At 35.1% G+C, this 23501-nt stretch overlaps 1 protein-coding gene across 5 annotated transcripts in view; it reads right to left on the bottom strand.

Moving 5' to 3' along the window:
- LOC129247832 (protein turtle) overlaps positions 1-23501 on the bottom strand; it is a 217497-nt gene that overhangs the window by 116419 nt on the left and 77577 nt on the right. For all 5 annotated transcript variants that reach the window (XM_054887162.1, XM_054887163.1, XM_054887160.1 and 2 more), the window contains exon 4: positions 11129-11370. In XM_054887162.1, coding sequence (XP_054743137.1) covers positions 11129-11370 — 242 coding nt within the window. The remainder of the gene's footprint in view (positions 1-11128; positions 11371-23501) is intronic.

Below are 23501 nucleotides of genomic sequence, written 5' to 3' on the forward strand. Positions count from 1 at the left end.
TTATTCCAAAAATATCAATGAAAAACATTTTTATAAGTTTTTTGTGAGAAAACAATATATGTTAAAAAAATATTTCTGCAAAAAAAAAAATGTTAATAAAAAAGAAATATTTTTTATCACTAAAAAAATATGTAAATTAAAAAAAAAATACTTCCTATCAACAAACCTTTATATATATAACGGGTGATTTTTTAGCTATTATCTTTTAAAACAGTTGGTTTAAACAGCTGACGCACGTTTCGTGTTTTGTTTCACTGTCAAACATCTTCAGTTTGGTCTATAATTTAACCATGAATCGTCTCACATACGAACAACGCTTGCAAATCATTGAATTTTATTATAAAAATGCGTGTTCTGTTAAGAAAGTTTAAGATCCACTTTTTTATCGAAAAATTGTTTTTAGCGACGAAGCTAATTTTTGGATCAATGGGTACGTAAATAAGCGGAATTGTCGATTTTGGAGTGAAGATCAGCCAGAAGAATTGCAAGAGCTACCAATGTATGCAGAAAAGGTCACAGTTTGGTGCGGTTTATGGGCTGGAGGTCTCATTGGACCGTACTTCTTCAAAGATGCTGCGAATCGTAACGTAACTGTGAATGGTGAGCGCTACCGTGAAATGATATCCAACTTTTTTTGCCCAAAATACAAGAGCTTGACTTGTATGACATGTGGTTTCAGCAAGACGGCGCCACATGCCACACAGCACGCGTAACAATGGACTTGTTGAGAGGCGAGTTTGGTGAATATTTTATTTCACGTTCGAGACCTGACAATTGGCCACCCAGATCGTGCGATATAACGCCTTTAGATTATTATTTGTGGGGCTATGTTAAAGCTCATGTCTATTCAGACAAGCCTGCCTGCTTCAATTAACGCATTGGCATACCGGTCGAAACATTGTAAAGAGTATGCCAAAATTGGACTAAGCGGATGGACCATTTGAAGCGCAGTCGTGGTCCACATTTGCATGAAATAATCTCCAAACATTAAATTTTATGGACTGCCTATCGATTTAAATAAAAATTTCACGTATTTTTTTGAATTTTACGTTTGTTTTTTTGAAAAACTTTCCTATAGCTCTTAAAAAATCACGCTTTATATAATTTATAATATATTTGGTTTTGATATTGATATTGGTATTGATGAAATTTTTTGTTTTTAATACACATATATGTATTTTTAATTTTTTGTCGTGTTTTGATTAAAAATATTTTATTTTATTTACATATATTTTTTCCAAAAACTATTTTTATCAATACATTTTTGTTAGTTACAAATATTTTGATAAAAAATATATTTTTTTAACTTACATATATGTTTTGTTTTTGTGTTTTTTTTTTGATAAAAAATATTTCTTTTTAATTCACAGATAGTTTTTCCAAAAAAAAAAAATACCAGTCTAACGGTTAGACGCGATAGAAGTGAAACCTTCCGTAAAACAAACTGAGAGAGAATGAGACGAAAGCAGCATTAGGGGCGGGATAATTATAGGTTCATTATAATATTGCTATAAAGTTCATATTTTATTTTCTTCATTTTATTATTATTCATCCTCAATGTTTTCAATTTCAACAAATGATACGAGTGGCTTATGATAGCTAAAATATGATACAAATGCTTTGGTTTCGATGTTGTCAACATATCTTTGAAATACCGCGTCAAATGTTGTTTTTGATCGTGTTGTCGATTCAGTACGATTGTTACACATTTTTAAATTGAATGTTGTATTGAGAAAGTCAATTGAAGGAACCGCTGTGTCCAATGCAAAATTTACGTTAAAATCGCCAATTAAAATCATTGGAACTTTATCCTAATCTTTTCTAAGTATCCGCGATACTTCTGGTGTATACTTTATTAAATTTTCGTGAATGAATTCCGTGATGCTATTTATTGATTTTTTTTCTGTCGATATTCACGACACTTTTCTGCATTATTTTTCGGCATAATTGCGGTAAATATTTAAAAATGAAAATATTTACGAATATAAAAATACACACGCGGTTGCTATTATGAGCGTCCCCAGCAAAACCTGCGTGACCGAAACTCTAACACAATTACATTTTTTTGAATGTTACAAACACATATGCACGCAGGTTTTTCTGGGGCGTGACCGAAACTCTAACACAATTACACATATGCACTCGTATTTGCTTGAAAATCGACTTTTTTTTTTGGTTCTCCGTCACCTTTGGAAAATGTGTAAACAGTAAGCTAACTTTATTCAAATATTTTCCCTCATTTTTGCATCAGTAAAATTAAGGGGGTCCTCTAGTTTCTCGTCTGTTTTTTTTTCGGGTTTTTCAATAATTTTTAACGGGCAAACGATCAAAATAATAAATCTCATTGTGTTCACATAATCTTTAGTAACATTTAAATGAGCTTTACAAATTTTTTGAAGACAAAATATATAATAGAATAAAAGTTATAGTGGCCGACAAGAAGACATAAAGTAAAAGAGGTGCTTGACGGTGACCAAGATTGCGGCTGTTTGGCTTATCTGAAATCGAAAAACCAAACGACATTTTAATCTTCATATTTAAGACTAGCGATTGAACTAGAATGAATTCGTAATTACAAAAATTAATTTTTGTATACACTTTTGAAAATTAAATTCTATTTTTTACTTATTTTTTCTTAATTTTTTCGCTCATAGGAAAAAAACTATCGAAGCAATCATGATAATCCTAGTTCAATCGCTGGCTTATAATATATTAAAGATGAGGTATATATTTGAACAAGATCGGTTCAGTAGTTTTTGAAATATCGTGGTCACTATTTTGAAAAATAGTGTTTCGAGAAAAACGCGTTTCAAAGTTCGCGCAGCGTTGAGCGCGCTAAGTATACCTGCTCCGTTCAAGGCCGTAACTTGTGAGCCACTTCGAATATCGAAAAATCCTTCAGCACATACTTTTAACACATGTTGTAAATGTGATTTATGAAAAAAAAAAATCGATATTTTCGACCCAAGAAACTAGAGGACCCCCTTAAACAAACGCCGTAGCCGAATGGGTTGGTGCGTGACTACTATTCAGAATTCACAGAGAGAACGTCAGTTCGAATCTCGGTGAAAACACCAAAATTAAGGAAAACTATTTTTCTAATAGCGCTCACCCCTCAGCAGGCAATGGCAAAACACCGAGTGTATTTCTGCCATGAAAAAAAACTCCTCATAAACATATCATAAAATAAAATAAAATAACTGTATAAAAAAATTTTTTTCTTGTGATTCGAACCAAGGATTTTGGATCGGAAGCTCACATTGCTAGTCGCTCGGCTACCGCGCCATGCTGTCGGCGCTGGCCTAAAAGTTATTTAGTTCGTCGCTACGTTTATATCAACATATAATATAACGCTTCGTGACTAAATAACTTTTAGGCCAGCGCCGACAGCATGGCGCGGTAGCCGAGCGACTAGCAATGTGAGCTTCCGATCCAAAATCCTTGGTTCGAATCACAAGAAAAATAAAAGTTATTTAGTTCGTCGCTACGTTTATATCAACATATAATATAACGCTTCGTAGCCAAGAGGGTCGCTTTTTCGTTTCACTTTTCCTCAAATCACTCCCAACGATTCTAAAGAAGTTTTCACTTCAAAAACTTATTTAATATATAATTATTTAAAAAAAAAAAATAATAATAATCATGAAAATGGTTTTTATTGATAAAAAATACAATATATTTTTTTTGTGAATAAAAATCGAAGAATAAAAGAAAATTTTTTTGTCCGAAAATTTTTGGTAAACCTTGTTTTTGTTCTCAGTTTTTTTCTTATTTTTGTTATTAATAGCTAAGTCCATGCTCATTCATCTATTTAAGTTCCCTATAGTTATTCCATCAAGTTTTCGATCTTTATTAATATACTCGTACGTACAGCCAACCAGTAAAAAATCAGTGCAATATTTTGCTCTTGCGCACCGCCATCATACGCACTCGTACGATGTACCACCTCCGTTCAAACCGCAAATCGATCGAAGCGTCGCTATGTACATTGGCAAGTATATGCCGATTGCCTATACATATTTGAAAATATTTGAATTTCAAGCACTCTTCAAGTGCTTATAGAGTACTTTTAGTCGACATGCCATGAGCAGGGCATGTAAGTTTGCAGCTTCAAGTCAACTCGAAATTGAAAGCTGGACGGCGCAAACTGACTTCAAATTCGTATTCAGCGGGTTGAAAAACATGCCTGTAGATAGGTGGCGCCCAGTGTACAGACAATTATTTTTTCTTCTCTAACTACTATCAATTGAAAAAAATATAAATAAAAAGAATAAAAAAAAAAATTTTAATTGAGAAATTGCAAAAAATTGGAAAAATATTCCAAACAAATTTAATTCAATTGAAAATTGTATTCTTTTTGTTTTTGACGAACTTTCCACTTATCTAACTATTATTAATTGCAAAAAAAATATAATTAAAAATAAATTTTATTTAAAAAATCTAAAAATAAAAAAGTAAGAAAAAATTGCATTGAATTGATAATTGATTTTTTTCACTTTCCGGCCGGCCAGGCAAACACTAATGATTCGATGGCGCTAAAAAGTGACAAATGTATGTCTTACTGTCCTACCAATGTAATAAAAAAATATGGCTCGGCTCCCACGTGCGCAGTTCGTTCAAACTAAACATTCCCGGTACTTTCTGATCATAAGGTATATTTTATAAGAATTTCTTCGGGGTACAAACTTTTTATGCCAGTAGGTGTGAATTTGCGCCGCGCCTGACGGTCTTGCTCTCTGTATCAGTTAAACTTGCAGTAAATGTATTTAACAATTTTTCACCAATACAGACTTTACTAGACTCAAGAAAATTAATGGAAATACTCCGAAATATTCATTTCTAATTTTCGAGATTATGCCTGGAAATTTTTCTTAGATGTATTTTTTAAATAGATTGAAAGCATTTTAATAGTTAAATAATATTAATGTACGTATGCATGTAAATGGTATAGGTAATGTACGTGAAATTTTAATTAAGTATAATAATTTTAAATTTTACAAATTTGTTATGTAATTCTTTCTGTTTGTTTATGAATAGGGGGCGACAACACTTAAACAAATGGATATGGAACTCTATTGGCACTCAAATAATTCACAAAGAAATTGCATATTTTTGGCATTACCAATTCGATTAGTTTAATATCAATCTAAACAGTTGCTTGACAGCTTTCCAAGTGCATTTTTGGGTAACTGGTAATAAATTAAAAAAAAAAAACTTGTAAGCAACTTAGCTACAAAATACATAAATTTCTCATTCCATTTAAATTTGCTTATTTTTTTCTTAGTTTTTAGCCAGCAATGGTGATTTCATAGCATTTTGGTATTTTCACAACTGAAATTCAATTTGTGCCATACAAAATATAGACGAAATAATGAACCCACAGATTTTCCGAAAGATGGCGCCATAAGCTCTTTTCAGCTGTTTTGGAATAGAGAGTGTACTTAGTGAGTATATCTACCTCAAGTCTTAAAGATTTTATACCCGCTCAAATATAAGGATAATTTTCTCAGCTAAGGTTATTCAGTATTTGCGCTCTAATGCAGGCAACTAAAATTCATTTTCTCAGTAGATATGCTCTTTAAGTCTACTGGGGAATGTATTCGCGTAAGAATTGATTAGAAATTTTAACCATAGACATTTTGATAGTTTACTTATTAATAATCTACTTCTTAAGTACCACATCTATATTCAATAATCATTGAATTTGTCTATAAGGAAGCTTTACTACGAATATTCAAATTCTCATCTCTACGCGGAGCTTGCTGTGATTCTGATCACCATTTAATGGCTCGTGGTATTTTACTGCTTAACTCTGCTTATAAGGTTTTTACTAATGTCCTCTATCATCGTATCAATGAATATGCAGAGACCATTATTGAAGACTATCAGTGTGGATTCCGCAAGGGAAAATCCACAATCGACCAGTGCTTTGTCCTCAGTCAAATCTTTGAAAAATACCACGAATATGAAAAGGATATTCACTGCCTTTTTTTAGATTTCAAATAAGCGTTTGATAGCGTCAGGAGAGATACAATTTTTTACGTACTGCTTAGCCTAGGACTTCCAGCAAAACTTATAAGGCAAATCATCGTTACGCTTAGCCTAGGAATTCCAGCAAAACTTTTAAGGCTAATCATCGTTATGCTCACGGATACAAAAGCAAAAGTAAGCATCCAAGGGAAGCTCACAGAGTCATTCGCAATTGAATCTAGTGTCAAACAAGGTGATGCACTATCCTCTGCCATATTCAATTCGATGCTACATTTTGTTATAAAAGAAGTCAACAAAGGTGGTACATTACTAATTAAAACAACGCAGTTATGCAGACGATATCGCCATTCTTTCGAGGAACACGAACGACTTAAATGAAACCTTTTTAAAAATTGACAAAATTGCCAACGATATTGGCCTCTTCGTTAACGAGTGTGAAACGAAATACATGCTGAAATCAAGACGGCACACAAATGCACAGAATCTTCATGTAGGTGCATATACTTTTGAAGCGGTGCAACAATTGAAATATCTAGGTGTTATGTTCACTTGTAGTGGTAACTCAACACCCGCAATCAAAGATCGCGTCGACGCCGCCAATAGAGCGTACTATTCACACCTTAGTTTGTTCATGTCTCGTCTTTTATCTAGATCTACGAAGCTGACCATGTATACAACTCTTATACGAACAATTTTGACATATGGCTGCGAGGTGTGGACTATGACAATTAATTACAGTGCGTTTATTGCTAACTTCGAAAGGAAAATTTTAAGGAAAGTGTTCGGACCCATTAAAAATGAAGTTGGCAGCTACAGAATTAGGTACTACTCGGAATTGAACGAACTTATCCAAGATGAGACAGCTGTGCGTTTTGTAAAGGCGCAGCGTATGCGGTGGCTAGGTCACGTGCCCGTATGCCTGCTGAATCCGCTTTAAGGAAAGTCATGACTGGAAAGATAATTGGTACGAAGGCGAAGGGAAGACCGAGAAACCGATGGATAGACGCAGTAGGAAGCGATCTCACAGCAGTGGAAATTCGCAACTACGAAAGAAAAACAAGCGATAGAACACTTTGGAGGAGTTTTGTGAAGGAAACTTTGACGCACCCCGCGTTGTAATGCTGTGAATGATGATGATGATTCAAATTCTCATTTGTAGTAGTTAGAGACTAGCATAAATCGCAAGAGTCATTACATGGGTTACTTCTTATTTACAGAAAAATACAGGCTATAAATTGCCACACCTCTTGCATTTATTTTGGTGTGATATAACGACACTGCAACCTGTATTCTTTTCCCAATGTGGTTACTAAGCCCCGAAAAAAAAAATGTTTCCCAATCGCAGCCTCTCAACAGGCAGTGGGCTAAGCGCCGGGTGAAATTTGTGTTGAAAAACTTCTCATAATACACTTAACGCAAAATTATGGTTGTTGTAGGACAAAATGTATAGAGTGATTTTTTTTAGCTGTCCGAGAACTTTCGACATCGATAGCTATGGTGCGACAGTTGAGAATGGGAAGGTTAGGTTTTGTGAAGTGGCTGTCCTTCGACGCACCTAGGACAGCAGGTCCCTTGTGATACCACAGGGAATGGGAAACTGTGTTGAAATTTCTGTTCAGTGAGATTTGGCAAGTCATCATGTAATCGTTTAAGAACAAGCTGTCCAGAACAAAGCTTCCCAATTGTGGAAATTTGATTTGAAAAAAAAATATATATATGTATGTTCGCAAAGTGTGAGCGATGTATTGAAGAAGCAGCCGAAATGTTGATTCGTCGTCGATCTCAACTCGTTGGCTTTTATGCTTCGATTGCGTGGCAATTTTTACTTAGTTTACGTGCCTCTGAAATACAGTTCGTGCAAGAATTTAAGTCAAATGACAATCGTTTGCGTCACATTTTTGCTGATTAGTCGTATTTAGATTTGTTATTCAGATTTATTTGAAAAAGTCATCAAAAATTAGGCTGATCAAATGGACCATGTAACTCGTAGCTGCACGGCCTTATGCCGGATATCAGATTCAACAAATAAATTCCACGAAAAGAATCCTTCAACAGTATTTCTGTTTTGTGTTATCATTTTAAGTTATCAAGCTCCTACAAAAATATCCGATAGATGTGAACCACTCATATTGGTGTAGAGACTTGGTTTAAGGGGGGAGCCTGGTTTATAAGGTCAAAAAAATCAATATTTTTTTTCATTTTAAGCGAATCCTAATATATTTCAGAATATTCACACAAAGTTACAGAGCCTAATTCTCAATATTTCCGTAGATACAAAGCCAAAGGTAGTCGAGCGTAAGGTAGTTACGCTGTGACCGGACAGCTATAGTACAAACTTTATCTTCTTTTCTCGACTTTTCATTTTTATGATTTCTTTGAATTGCCGTACATGAATGAAAAAACTAATGAACCTTTTGAAATGAATCATAGCTTGTTCCCTTCAGTATTAAATTCTCTTCTATTTGAACTAACAAAATAGATAAAAAAAAAATTTTTCAACATTTTTATACCAAGTTGAAGTGAATTTTTTTTTTATAGAAAGGCATTTTTTCTTTAACACCTCCAAAAAGCTGAAATTTTGGAATTTCTCTCAGTTTTCTTAGTTCATCTAGAATAAAAAATCATGATAATTAGAAATCAATTTGAATTTTTTGCTTTAGATAATAATTACGAGCTGTATCGTGTACGCCAGTTGGAAACTCCTGCGTTGCAGCGCTCTACTAATTTCTATGTTAAACATTTTTTTCAACTTATTTTAATCAGTACAACAATTTTTTAAACTTTTTAAATATTCATTAAAGGATAGAAAAAACTTTGCAGTGCTAAATTAATTTTTTCCTTAAAAAAAAAAATCGCAAAGATATGCAATTTTTAGACCTCATAAACCAGGCTCTGCCCTTAAGCAATTTTCAAGGAAGTAAATACGCGCCAGCCTATATTAAATATCATCTTCTTATTGAATATGTCAGAGATTGCTTAAAGTGCGATCGGCGGCTATGTTTTTACACTGTCGAAAAGTTATGGAAAGGATATCTTACTTGTACAAAGGCAAATGAGTGGTAATGAATTAGTTTCAAAGGAATTTAGTCTGCTGAGTTTCAATTGTTTATCACTTCGCTTAATCGATAGAAAATGCACTTCGTGTCTTAAGAAAGTCCAACATTCTCTTACAAACCAAGCACCTTTCTGGTAGGCGCATTTCTTATTTGGCTGACTTTTTTACGATCTCTGATGAGGAATATGTTGGTTATACTAAAACCTGTCTATACTGACAATTGTGACGATAACTTTTAGACAATTGTTAATAACTGAAACATTACTTTTGTCTACAACAATGACAATTTTTTGAGACTTCAAGACTTCAAGAGACTTCTCTTCTTTTCTTGAGTTACATTTTTTTTCTCTTCAAAATGAAACAAAAAAGTGTCTAGCTCTAATAGCAGCGTAATATGGAATTTCTGAAGATGAGTATTCAAGCCAAAAATTACGAATTTCCCAAAATCTATTTTCTTTGTTTCTGGTTTTTGAACCATAACACAAAATCCTAGAAAATGTATTTTCTACATTAAACCCTTAAACAAGTGAGCTTAACCAAAAAAACAAAAAAAAAAAAACATTTTTAATGATGTTTTTCTAAATCTTCCCATGTTGTTCCCAAAATTGTTTGATGAATGTTCGACTCAAAGTATGAAAAGTTTGTTTGCATGGGAATCTCAAATTGCGCGAGTTTTGCCAAAATGTGCCGCAAAGGCCTATAATTTAATAAAAAGCTTTCTGATATGCCATTTTAAAAATACTAAGCGTGTGTATGTTGAGGTTTTGAAAATTCCGGTTTCATAGGTATATATTCGTATTGCAGCCTACCTAGGTTTGTTTTAATTGAATTTATATCATTATTTTAACCATTGGGGGGCTTCTCTTGGGTTTTTGAAAAATTCCGGTTTCATAGGTATACACCTGGAATTTGTATTTTATCTGTCTTAGATCGGAGCCGACTTAATTCGGAATTATCTTAGGAATTAAGTGCAACTAATGCATTTTCATAACTAAAATTAATTATCATAATTTAAGCGGATTACGAGAATTTTCTATGGCAACATTGCCGAAAAATTACAGTTACTATCTGTTTTGAAATAAATACAAATACACTTTTAACAAGAAGAACAAGAAGATTGGATGCAATGCTAGCTTGCACTGACACGTTCGAAATTATATTAATTGTTTTGATATTTCGTAGCAGTTTGAGAAATTATCACTTAAGATTTTTTTTTTCTGGAAAAATGGTAATTTTCTTTTTTAAATCTTAGTATCAGGGCAGCTAATGGCAAATTTGTTGTCTTCTATTGCTGACAAAACTATTCAATAAGCAAATCAGTCATTCACTAATCTACTAATCTGCGTAGCAACCATCTGTGACACTAGAATTTTGATCAGAATTAACGCGGGATTATTCATCACTGGTAAGCATTTGTTGAATTTTTCACAATTCCGGTTTCTTAGTATTCACCTAGAATTTATATTTTATCTGCTAGATTTCTTTTTTACTTGAATTTACTCCATTTTCTTAATCATTGGGGGACTTCTGTTGAGTTTTTGAAAAATTCCGGTTTCATAGGTATTGACCTGGAATTTGAATTTTTTTTGCCCATTTTTTTTTACTTGAGTTTACTCCTTTTTCTTAATCGTTGCTGTCGTTGCGGACTTCTGTTGAGTTTTTTGAAAAATTCCGGTTTCATAGGTATACACCTGAAATTTTTTTTATCTGCCTAACTTTCTCTAATTGAACTTATTTCACTTTCTTAATCATTGGCGGTCTTCTGAATTTGTATTTTATAGGCTTCCTTAAATTTCATTTATTTCACTCTCTCAATATTTAGTTAAAAAATAATAATTCTCTACTACTAATCACTCTTGGTAAAGCTGTCAATCAACTGGCCGCGTCTCGTACAGTTACAACTGTTATTTCATAATTTACCGCAAATTTTTCATCACCAAATCAAGTAAATTGCATTAATTTTTATATTTTGAATTTTCCACATTTAACATTTGCAATCCAAAGTGGCATTGAATTATTGCTTGTAGAGGACTTACTATTACTGAGGGGGGTTTGGTGGTTCGAAAATAATTTATGTTTTACCATGATTACAGCGCCGCCCGCTATTATAACACGGGCCGTATGGGAGACTTGTCCCTCACCATTGCGTGCAATGCAAGTGTACTCTCCGATGTCCTCGTGTCGGATGGTGGAGATCCGTAACTCGGTGCCATCGTTAAAGATGCCAACAGTAGGCGAGGGATCAACGGGATTAGCATCTTTGTACCATAAGATTTCTGGTGTTGGTGTGCCATCGGCTTGACAATTTAGAATAATTGAGTCGCCTGTTTGTATGTGTGGGTATGAGGAGAGAAAGAAGAAGAAGAAGATAAATTTGTTATTAATATTGTATGGGAAGCAAAAATTATTATCATATGTATGTATGTGTGTATGTATACACAGATAACGCTATACAAATACTTAGGAATTAAATATACATAGACGTACACTAACAAAAAGTGGTCTGTTAAAATATTTATAAGTATACGAGACTAGAAAATATTCCACGCACAATATTTGTCTATTTATGAGTGGAAATACAGCAACCAGCAGTGGTGTGCTTGTATTTGTGTTCATCTTTGTGACATGAACAGAAGTCGCTTGCCAGTCAAGATAACGATAACCTGTCACAATGCGGACAGCGCCAGCAGAATTTCTAAATTTCTCACTATTTTACTTTTACTTTTACTTTTGCATTTATTTTCTATTTTTTTATTTTTAATTTTTCTATTTTTCTACAAAATATACGCTTTGTTTTTGCTATACGTGCACATTATCTACTCTTCGGCATGTCTTAATGTGATTGTTTCAAATCTAGAAACTCTAGGTTGTGTTTGCATGCGGCATCCGCTTTTGCCTTTGTCGGTGTGCGAGTTCGCTGGGCGCGCACAATTGCGCAGCGAAATTTCTCTGGCTTATCAGCAGCACTCTTCTTCTTCTTCCTGTTAGTTCCCCATCTATTTTGCTCAACTTTTGTGCTTCTTTTTCAAGTGTTGGCGTACGCCCTGACGTAGCTGTGCAGATATTTTGCATTATAAACTGCCGCTTGGCTTGGCTTTTGTGTTGAGCGATATGCTTTTTTTCTTTTTGTTCTTTGTTTTATCTTTTTCCACTTCATCCTGCAGGACTTGGCAAACTAAAACGTGCACGCAAATAGGATCAACAGTTAAAAATGTACGAGAAGGGGAAACAATGGCAGCAAACAAATTTCACAAAAAAAAGGAAAAAAAATTAAGTAAAAAGTAAAAAAAACCAACAGTCAAGGTGTGCCAACGACATTTGGCCATTGTTTATGGCAGTTGTGGCGGCCGCTGTTGCCGCCCCTGCAGTTCTATCACTGCCTGTTGTTGTTGGTTTTAGTAAATTTGTTGCCAGTTATGCCCATTGTAGCAATCCCGGTGCTTTATTGCGTGTGCTTGCCCGGCATAAGCAAGGCAAGCGCTTTTCTATGCGTGTGTGTGTGGGGCTATGAGCGTTGCAAAACTTCCTGCCGACTTTTGTTGGTATGAGTGTGTATTCATTAGCTGTTTTTCAAGTCTTCGCTTCCTATTTTCATTCGTTGTACAATTCGTGTCGACTTCCGTCCGCACCATTTTCGCCATAATTTTTATGGGTTTCTTTGAGCCATTCAACGAGGCTAACAACATAGTTATCCCCTCCTCAATTATATCGCTGCTTGAATTTTCGTCGCAAGCTCTGTCGCACCGCACGCCTACGAGCGCTATCCTGATTTTAAATTTTCTTCTTTTTCCTCATCCTGCTGAATTTCAACATCCTGCAATGTGGGTTTTTTTTTTGTTTTGTTTTTTTTTTCGCCCTTCCGCATTCATTCGTATGCCATACATTGAAATAAGCTCTTATGTGCTCTCACATTTTTCTATTCATATCCCTTTACTAAGTCCTGCATTCATCCTTTCTTTGATACATTTATTCCCGTGCGCCACGTACTATCCTGTTGTTTATGCTCCTACGGCAGCCGCAATTAACACAAATGGCTACAATTGGTTTCATTTGCCTTCAGTTGTTGTCCCTTTGCTTGTTGCCCATTGTTCGGCTGCGTTATACCGCAGTTGTATGGTCCTTGTGGTTGTTGTTGGTGTGCCTTCTTCCATGTCAGTTGTTTTGTTGTTGGCACTAAACTTCAATTGGCTATTCTTCGCCAGCTCTATATGACTTGGGTTTGTCTAACCAACGCATTTTAATTACTTTTTAATTAACAAAGTTCTCGGTGTTCGGCTGGCAATGAACGCAGCTTCAGAGTAAAGGTGTAGGTGCAGCATGCAAGCTGGTACTCGAATAATAATTTTGAAATTAAATTCTTTAAATATTTGAAAATATAAATATTTTTTTTTCAATTTAGCAATAGAATCGACAATATATTTCTGCAATTCACAGAATTGAGGCAGAAGATATTAGGAGTAAATTTTTACTTTTTAATTAGACTCAAGTTATCATAATTTTTTAGCGTGAATAAGGATAGACCATCCCGGTTTTTTTTCAGAATTGTTATAAAAAACACAGTTCAATATTTTCCAGCCCATTTCCCTAATTATTTATTGAGTACTGTGACTTCGTCGAGTGTTGTCGACTTGTTGTGATAAGGAGGCTCAGTAAGCGCAATGATCTCGAGACTGATGTTACCCAAGTTAGTAAGGTCGAAGGTGAGCACCGAAGCTAAGACCAAACGACATAACTCAATATGTAACCCCTGTCCACAAGCTAGTGGAGCTATAGTTAGCATGAGTCTTGTATCAATCGGCACCCTATACAAACGTGCATCAATGCTACGCCAAGGCCATAGGCCAAGAAGTTGCTATATGTCATCAAAGGTAGCATCCTTCACATTGGGCTAGAAAAGTTGGGCAGACCCCCAATTCTTCGAAGGTAGACTGGCCCTATGCTCTAACCGAGTTAAAGGAAATTATATATATAAATCTTACCCAATACTTTGTCCACCAAGTGTTACTCATTATGCCTAACACAACCGGAGCTAAGCAATTTTTGTTTCTGGCTTTTTCTGACTTATGTAAACCCAATTTCTTGCCTAGCTCAATGCTGCTTTTCTGGCGTAGAGTGAATGTAAGAAAATGCAGAATACCATCAATAAAAAAAATTATTTAAAATGAACGCGATTTATGAGGCGCTTCAACTCTTCATTTTATTTTATTTGCATATAATGGACTGAAGAACTGTGTACCAAAAAAAAAAACAAAATCCTGTTTAAATTCTTTCTAAAAATTCTGTTAAAAAAGTTGGATATTTTAATGAAAATTTGTTAAAGTTTTCCAGAATTTCGTACAAAGTTTGGAATGATAAGGTGTTGGGGGAGGAGATGGTTGAGTATTTGTGATGAAGTTCGTCAGATTTTTGATATCAAGGCCTGCATTATAATCAGGCATAGGGAAGTAGTGGGAGCCAAGATGAATAAATCTTAGTCCCGCGAGAGCGGGGCAGCTAAGGAGAAGGTGCTGAGATGATTCCACCAAATCTTCCATACAGCTGACGACGCGAAAAGGGCTCGAAGTAATTCCAAGTCTCACGGCTTGTATACCTCGCGAATAGTGCTTCGTGAGAAAGTCCACGAAATTTACTGAGAGCTGAGATTTTGTCATCCTCAGAATATCCATTGAACGCTTTCGAGCCACACGTGTCCAGAAGGATTTTGCGACCTTAAAAGTTTGTGTAGTTGCCCAGCGCTCGCTGAGTTAACGCGAAGCCAATTGTTCCAGGAGTAGAGCGCAGGTTGTTAAGGCGATTCTGATCTCCTTTGGTGGGGACCCTCACTGGTCCCTTGTCTGGCCAGCTCGTATCGCATTTTCGCGCAATATCACGATTACCAGGTATCCATATTAGATTTATGTCAAAGAATTCGGATGTAATCGATAGTGAAACCAGGCATTCCCTGACCAGTTGTGGTGCTTTCGACACAATTGAGCCTAGAGCTCTAATTGGTGCTTGGCTATCGAAGTAAATGTTTACCTTCTTAACAGTTATTGCACAAATAAGCAGCTGATTGCTTCTTTGATTGCGGTTATTCTCTGCTTAGAACACACTGCAGAGGCCCGATAGCCTGAATTTGAGTCTGGTGGGGAGCTCTTCGCAGAATACACCTCCTCGAACCCTTCCGTCCAACTTCCTTTGCTAGAATATGGGTGAATCAAATTACACTTGGACTAAGCAAGGGCACACACTGATCAGTTGTCAGGAGGATGAATCCAAAGGTTCTAAGGATACTTGAGTGACTGCAGGTGAGGTTGAGCCTGAAGCCCGAACCTCTTAGGCTGATTGCGATACATGCAGCGGTAGTTTTGGTCACGAAGCTTAAAGTTACCACATTTAACGTGATATTAAACGCTAGGGTAGGAGTAGTTCGAAGCGTTCCACTGATTGCAATGACTCCATATAGCAAAATAGGATTTATTATGGTATTATAGATACAACGTGAATAAGAAACGTTAAAAAAATTAAAAAAAAACCCTGCCGCACTCGATTCTGCACAAACTAGAGTTTCTTCGTCGAAAGCCAGTAACTTCCTTAAATATCACTTTCAGATTTTATTCTGTTTTAAACTGCTTATTATCAGAAATCCAATTTCTCAAAATTTCTTTCCTTCGCTTGCACACACACACATACATCCACATCCATTTATATGCTTCTACTTTATGTCTGAAACTTTCTTTTTCTGTGTATGACCAAATCACAAGAAAAAAAAAAGAAAAAATACGTCAACATTTCAGAAGCTGACAGCTACCATTTTCCATTCTCAAGCTACCCACTGCCATTTGCCAGTTGCAAACTCATGGCTGCTTGTAGTTTCTGTCCAGCTGACTATCGTTGCAGAAATTATAGACGTCTTCATAGCTGTCCATTAGGACAGCAGCCAAGCGGCAGTTGGCAATGAAGCGGACAACAGCTCAGCCACAAGTCAGCCGCACATTAACTTCCACTAACTTAGCTCCTTTTCAAGTTTAATTGCCAAGCATTTAAAGCGAACCAAGTTAACAATTAACTTTTGCTGCATTACTGAAAAATGTTTGCAGTAAATTCTTCACAGGTAAGTGTGTATGTGTGTATGTTTGTGCATTAAATTTTAACTTATATTTCACAATTGCAGTTCTTTCATTATGAACAATTATTGCTATTCTCTAGTCAATGTTATGGTTGTTGTTCCTCTTGCAGTTGTAAACGCATAAAATACGCGCTAGTCACAAAGCACAGATCAACGTTAAAGGTGACAAATTGTGCGCTAAATCACAAAACAAATATATAGACACAATACTCGTACATATTCGAGAGCAGAAAGAGGCGGACGACTACGGATAATGCCAAAGAATCGTAGTTGAAATGAATGAAAAATGGCAACAAAGCGTATGAAGGCGAAGTGAAAAATTGTGAGAAATGGAATTTAGAGAAAAAATTCAAATCAATACTCTACTCGGGCAATGCAATACGCAATCTTTTTTCGCTATTTCGCCTTTCCGTCACAGCAGAGACAAATGATGACAATAATTCACATGACACTGACGTTGGCGGTTGTAAGCATTACAAAGGCGTTATAACGGAGTAGAGCGAGGGGAAAGTGAGCGTTTTTTGGGCGAGGGAGTTGCAGAAATGTAGTGGAGAGTGCGAAGTCTGCGAGAGACAAACGAAGTGAGAACTGTTTATATGCAAATCTATGGCGTTTTTATGTTTCCCATGGAGAGAAAATATTGCGCCGGAAAGCATACTTCTAAAATTGTATTAAACATACCTTAGCTTAGTGGCTTAGAAAGTTGGGCAACAGCTGCACATGATTCTGCTGACCAAAATGAAAAAAAATCAGATTTATGTATCAAATATATTGAAATTTATCTCAAGGCAATACGTAAACGTGAGGAATTTCAAGCCTAAAAGTGTAGCAAAGCTTTTAAAAATTTCGGGTTATAATTTCCAAAACTGCACAAAAAACAAATTTAATGGATTCTGGTATCTGGTTTTCCATTTCGAGCTTTGCTGTATTAAAAGAATTATATTAATATTTTGCCAACCTCGAAACTAGACACTTCGATTGGCAAAACCTATGTTATATTTACCATATTTTAATTATACCGTTTTTCACTTTACAAGACAATTTCTGTGAAGTTGGAAGTAAGAATTATTTTCGCTCTTTGGCATCAATGATCTCCACCTTAGGATAGGATAGAATAAATGGTTGCTCAAGCAAGAGCCCACTTGGAAAAATAATCAAGTTCGCTCATTGCGATGTCATACAGCAGAAAAACAACGGGAGGCAAACCGAACAGGAGGAAATAGGAAGAAGCGGCTTTGGATTGGAGGATGAAAACCACCGAACGGTGGCTAATTACAGTTGCGTTAACCGATGCATGTGGCTGATGAAATTCTCCAGATGTGTGATATGTAAACCCGCAATATCCACAAGCGTAGGGGAAAAAGTGAGATCCATTGTGTCTGAATATTCGCCTGGCGAGAGCAGGGCAGCTGAGGAAAAGGTGATGAGACGATCCGATCTCACCGTTCACACAGATTCTGCAGAAAGGACTTGGAGCAATCCTAAGACTCATCGCATGCATACTTAACGAGCAATGCCCGGTAAGGATACTCACCCAATTCGAAAGTTGCGGCTTTGTAGGCTGAAAAGTTCCTCGAGCGCCTCTAATCTACGCATACCCAGAAAGATCTAGCGACATTGCATGCAGCACTCGCTTAGTTGACGCGAGACCCATCTTTCCATCTCGTCGTGGAAATCTCCTTCACTAACCCTACCATCCTACTTCGAGCCTTTTATAAAAATGTTTGCCACGATCTAAAATTGCTTTTCCTTCGATTTCGTTTTAAAATATTCGTACTTTTTATTTTTTTCTGGTAAAATATGCTTACAAAAATTAACCAAAAATGTATTGTTTCAAAGTTTTTGAAAAAAAATTATTAAAGAAAAAATAGAAAAAATACTTTTGTTTAATAAGTTTTTTGTTACAAAGTTTTTACAAAAAAAAATTATTAAAAACAAAATTATTAAAAAAAAATTTCTTTTCGTTTTTATTCCGCCGTAGCCGAATGGGTTGGTGCGTGATCACCATTCGGAATTCACAGAGAGGTCGTTGGTTCGAATCTCGGTGAAAGCAAAATTAATAAAAACATTTTTCTAATAGCGGTCGCGCCTCGGCAGGCAATGGCAAACCTCCGAATGTATTTCTGCCATGAAAAAGCTCCTCATAAAAATATCTGCCGTTCGGAGTCGGCTTGAAACTGTAGGTCCCTCCATTTGTGGAACAACATCAAGACGCACACCACAAATAGGAGGAGGAGCTCGGCCAAACACCTAACAGAAGTGTACGCGCCAATTATTTATTTATTTATTTATGATAAAATATAAAAATTTTTTAAATAAATTTTTTGTTCCAAAGTTTTTAAAATAACTATTAAAGAAAAACTAATTTTTATTTTTTTAATTTGGAAATTTTTTCTTAAAACTCGGATCAGTTCATTGTCCATTTAATTTATATTTCCCCTTTCTGCTCTTTTTCAACGCTTTAATATTTGTGTTTTATTTTTTTTATGACAAAATATATAAAAACAAATATAAAAACATTTAAAATGTTCGGAATTTTGTTTTAAAATTTTTTAGGGTACTGGCAATGTTTTTTTTTAATTTTTTTTTAATTATTTTTAATAAATTTTGTGTTTTAAAGTTTTTGAAAAAATTTATTAAAGAAAAATATATTTTTATTTAAATTTGGAAAACAAATTTTGGTAACTTTTTTCTTATTTTTTTTTTTGGACATATATAAAAAATATTTTTAAATATTATTAAATATTTTTTCAAAGTTTCAAAAAATAAATTATTAGAGAAAAAAGTTTTTTTGTTTTGTTAAAAACAAGCTCGTTCAATTAATATTATATTTTCCCTTCTACACTTATTTAGGGGGGGAGCCTGCTTTAGAGGCTTCAAAAAATCGATTGTTTTTTGCATAAATGTGTTCCCAAACTATCCAAGAATGTGTTCTCCAAATTTCAGAAGCAAATTCAAAATATTTTCGAAGTTACAGAAGAAATTGTGAGCTGGCGTCGAGCAAGTATACGAGCGGCGGGATCGCCCGAAATGCGATTTCTCGGTTTTTTATTTTTACGATTTTTCCTTACTGGCGGGAAAAATAGGGAAAAAGGTAAACGTCATATCGAAACGAGATAACATTGATTGTATTCGGAATTAAATTCTTTTCTAGTTGAACCTAAAAAACCTTAAGAAAGTTTTGATTAACCCACTTTTTTAACAATCTAAAATGAATTTGTTTTTCCAAAAAAATTAATTTTTTTTTAATTAGCGAAAAATTGTTGAATTTCTTACTTTTTGTTTAATTTCTTTGGTTTAATTAGAAGCTGTACTATTCTAAAATAAATATTTTTGGGGTTTTTGGCTTCAGATGAAAATTGCGACCTGCACCTTTCCCGCCGTACGACACATGCACTCTCGAGGCGCCTCGGAAAAATGCTTGCACTAGACATAATATGACATATATTTTAATAAAAAAAAATTGAGAATACTGTTGAAATATATAAATATAAAATCTGAAAGTTTCGTTTCAATCGAATATTTCTTTCCTTCCCAAAAAAATCCACGAAAAAATCGATTTTTGAAGCCTCTAAAGCAGGCTCCCCTCTTAACATTTTTATACTTTTTTTTTAATATTTATGTGACAAAATATATACAGAATGTGTTTAAGTATGTTTATTGTTTCAAAGTTTTTGAAAAAAATTATTAAATTATTTGTGAAACATTTTTTAGCCACAACGTTCTTGGTCATTTGTGAACAAAAGATTTTCTTCTAATTTTTTTATAGCATAGCTCACAAATTTTGGAACTTCTGAAAAATCTACTTGTCAGAATCACTCAATGACATTGAAACATAGATATGTTCTTATTAATACAGCCCCCGAATATATTAGTGAACAAAGTCATACATTTTCATACGTACACACATACATACATATATGAGAAAATGACATATGAGAGAATATTATAACATACGAAGGGTAGAATATGCGAATGCTCACGAGTACTCACTTGCCAACAGCTCTCGTTACGTAGAAGTGCCAGGCAAATCAACAGAAAGGATAAACTGTCTGAAAATGACAAATTTGTGGGTTTCGCAAACAGACCGGCATGCAATTTGCTATTTATGACAGGACACATTTTGGCACTCACGCGTGAATCAAACAAACTGACATACAATCAACAACAGTAGCACCGGCATGAAAAGCGAATAGACAAAATATATTTGGCGAATTTGCCAAAAAAATAAAAGAAAACAGCAAACTACTCAATATCTGATACGGCAGGGGCGCCGTTTCAGGGGATACGACACGAAAGCCCATCAACATGATGAATTTGGGTTCACAGTTAGCATCGAAGGTGAGCAAAAGGATGTGTGTATGTGTGTGTGGCATATATGTGTGTGCACATGAGTGTTCGGGTGTATTGAGGGGTGCGTGTGGATGATCATAAAAAGTGAAGTGGGCAGGCTACCGAGTTACATAGAAGCAACTTTTAGTTTTCGACTGAAAAAAGTATATATATAAGTTTCTCCTTCGCAAACGCAAAGAAAATGTGTGCGTGTGTGCTGCTCCCTCAGGTAAGTGCGCAGTAGAAGTGTAATTTTGTAGTTTTGAAGTATATTTATGGGCGCATAGCAACATCTCACTGCAAATGAAGTTGATGTATGCAAATGTGCCCACACACACACGCATACACACCTGTTCTCGCACACGCACAACACACAGTTATAAGCTCTTGGGTACACATGTGAAGATTATGGCCGTAATTTGTTTGCATTTCTATTCTTTCTCGTTCAAAAGGTGCCTTCGGTTCATGTTTTTCTTTTTCTATTATTATTTTTGTTTTGATTTGCTATATGGCTCGGCTTCTCATATATGCCTGTGGTTTTTGCAGTATCGAAGCTGACAATGACAAATCGAAACGGATAAATCGTAGATGTTCTATGTAAGTTGCCGCAACTGGTTTACTTTAGTGCTTATTTTCGATTTTTTCATTTTTGTGTTTTTTTCATTTTTTGCTTTTCTTTTTTGTTCTCTGTAGATTTTTCAACGAAATTTATGTGCTTCTGTCGGAACTATCATATCGTTAGGAGGATTGCATTGGTAAGATATTTATGAGTATACTTTGTGGAATGTTTGCTTTTAAGCAGGTGAGCCAAGGCATTTTATTTTTCAAATAAGTTGTAGATGAGAAATTGTTGGCATTCCTTTACCTTGGAATTTCTTTCAATAATATTTATTGTGAATATTTATGGGCTGCTTATATGATATGTTTAATAGGCAGCATACAAAAGTTTCTTATAGAATCTCGAGTTGCACAGGGATATGAATAAAATTTGAGGTTAAAAAAAATATATATATATTAAATAGAAAATGAAAACAAACAAGCAAAATGAGGCGAGGTGAATTATAAATAGAAGATTTATTTATGAAATAAAATCATTTTTAGATGCTTAAAGCCTTCAAGACTTTTTTAGGTATGAATTCAATGCAGTAAAATATTTCTTACAAAAAAATCACATTCGCATGTTATTATAAGACCAGTGAGGCAAGTGTTTCAGATGGAAGAATTAAAAAGATTGTCTACCATCAAAATCACATAAAAAAGTACTTGAAGAAACGACAGGAGATGCAGAAGCGTGCCTGAAGAGGCTACTCAGGTTCGTGTGACCTGGAGATATCGCACAAGGAAAGCCGCCAGAAAATATGATCGGGCTAGGCAAAAGAAGAACAATAAATTTGCAATGAGTTACATATATATTTAAATATTATTTAATTAACTTATTAAAAAATCAATCTTGAAGGGAAACACGTGACAGCCTCGGCGCTTAGACTTAAAAGTATGGCGCAAAGGAAGTACCAACTTTTTGGCCACGCTTCAATTTTGCCAAGGCGAGTATATCGTCAAGAAGAGAGTGGCAAACACCAATGCTCGGAGAAGGGGGAATTAAATTTCTATCTCAATTTGACTATGGAGTATTTTTGAAGAAAGAGTGGCAAACACAAAGACCATGCAGAAGGGGGAACTAAATTTCTATCTTAGTTTGACTTTCAAGTATTTTCGAAGAAATTAGGTCCTGAAATACCCGTTCGACTACCAAACTACTGCGGTGTCTGTCAAGCAGGAGTTTTAGCCATGAAAGAAGTGGCTACGTATCTAATTTCGCATACAGTTACAAAATGTACTAGATATAAATATATCCCCGAATAGTCAGCCGGCCATTAAATCAATGAATGCGGCTATACTAAAATCAAAGGTTGCTTAGGAATGCCTGGGAGCTATAAATGATATTAGCACCATCTTCAAAGTTAGCCTTATTTGGGTTGCGGGGTACAGAGCTATTGAGGAAAATTGTAAAGCCGATGAGTTAGCCAGAAAGGGTACTAATTTTAAACTACTTAAAAAAAGAGACAATATTAGAATTCCTATGGTTACTTGCAAATTAAAGATAAAAAATAGTTTTCTCCAGGAGGCCAATAGGGCATGGAGAGATAAAGGCACATGCGTAACAGCTAGGCAGTGGCTGCAAAGAAACAAGAAAAAGACAAAGAGACTGTTTAGGCTTTCAAGAAAGGAATATTGAAGGTAGGGGCTTGTATAACCGCTACTTGGCTATTTGGTTGGCATTCCTTGAGATAAGGAAGAGGAAGCAACTGTTGAGCACTTCTGTTGCTATTGTCCAGCCTTAACTAAAGTCAGAGCAGGTTTTCTAGGTCGATACTTTTTCAATGCTCTTACGGAACTGTCCGGCGTAGTCATTGGACCAATCTAGCGCTTCATAAGAACCAGAAAATGGTACGACGAAGAAAAATAAATGAGCATCTCGTATCGCGCACTGATATAAGAACGGACTTGTAAGGTGTAAGTAAGTTGGTCGTACAGATCATAATCTAACCTAACCATAGTTATCAAACCAATATTTGTGTATTTAAAATTTTTTTTTTAATTTGTTGCCGTTCTAAATTGAATACTAATCATAAAGTCAAATTGAATGGCGCACCTTTTTAGTATTTTTCATTTGTTTCTTAGATTTTGGACACACACTTTACTCCGCAAACATTATATTATTGGCATAGTTCGTTTTTTGGACACTTCGGATATGTTGCCAAAGCAGCACTTTATTCAAAGGTAGTCATAAACCATTCGATTATAATGACTCCAATCTCCACCAGTTTCAACTGCTTTCTTTAATTTTATTCTAATGAAATTTTGTAAGAAACAAGTTTTCCCTTCTCTCAATTCAATACTCAAACATTTTTGGGGCCACGTGCTTAATACAAGGTAATGCCGGTATTTAAGGGACTAGAAAAGTTGAATGTACGACTATTTTCTTCGATTCAGTCGCCCAACTTAGGTTAGGCT

Source organism: Anastrepha obliqua, chromosome 5, assembly GCF_027943255.1.
Source record: "Anastrepha obliqua isolate idAnaObli1 chromosome 5, idAnaObli1_1.0, whole genome shotgun sequence".
NCBI classification, from domain to species: Eukaryota; Metazoa; Arthropoda; class Insecta; order Diptera; family Tephritidae; genus Anastrepha; species Anastrepha obliqua.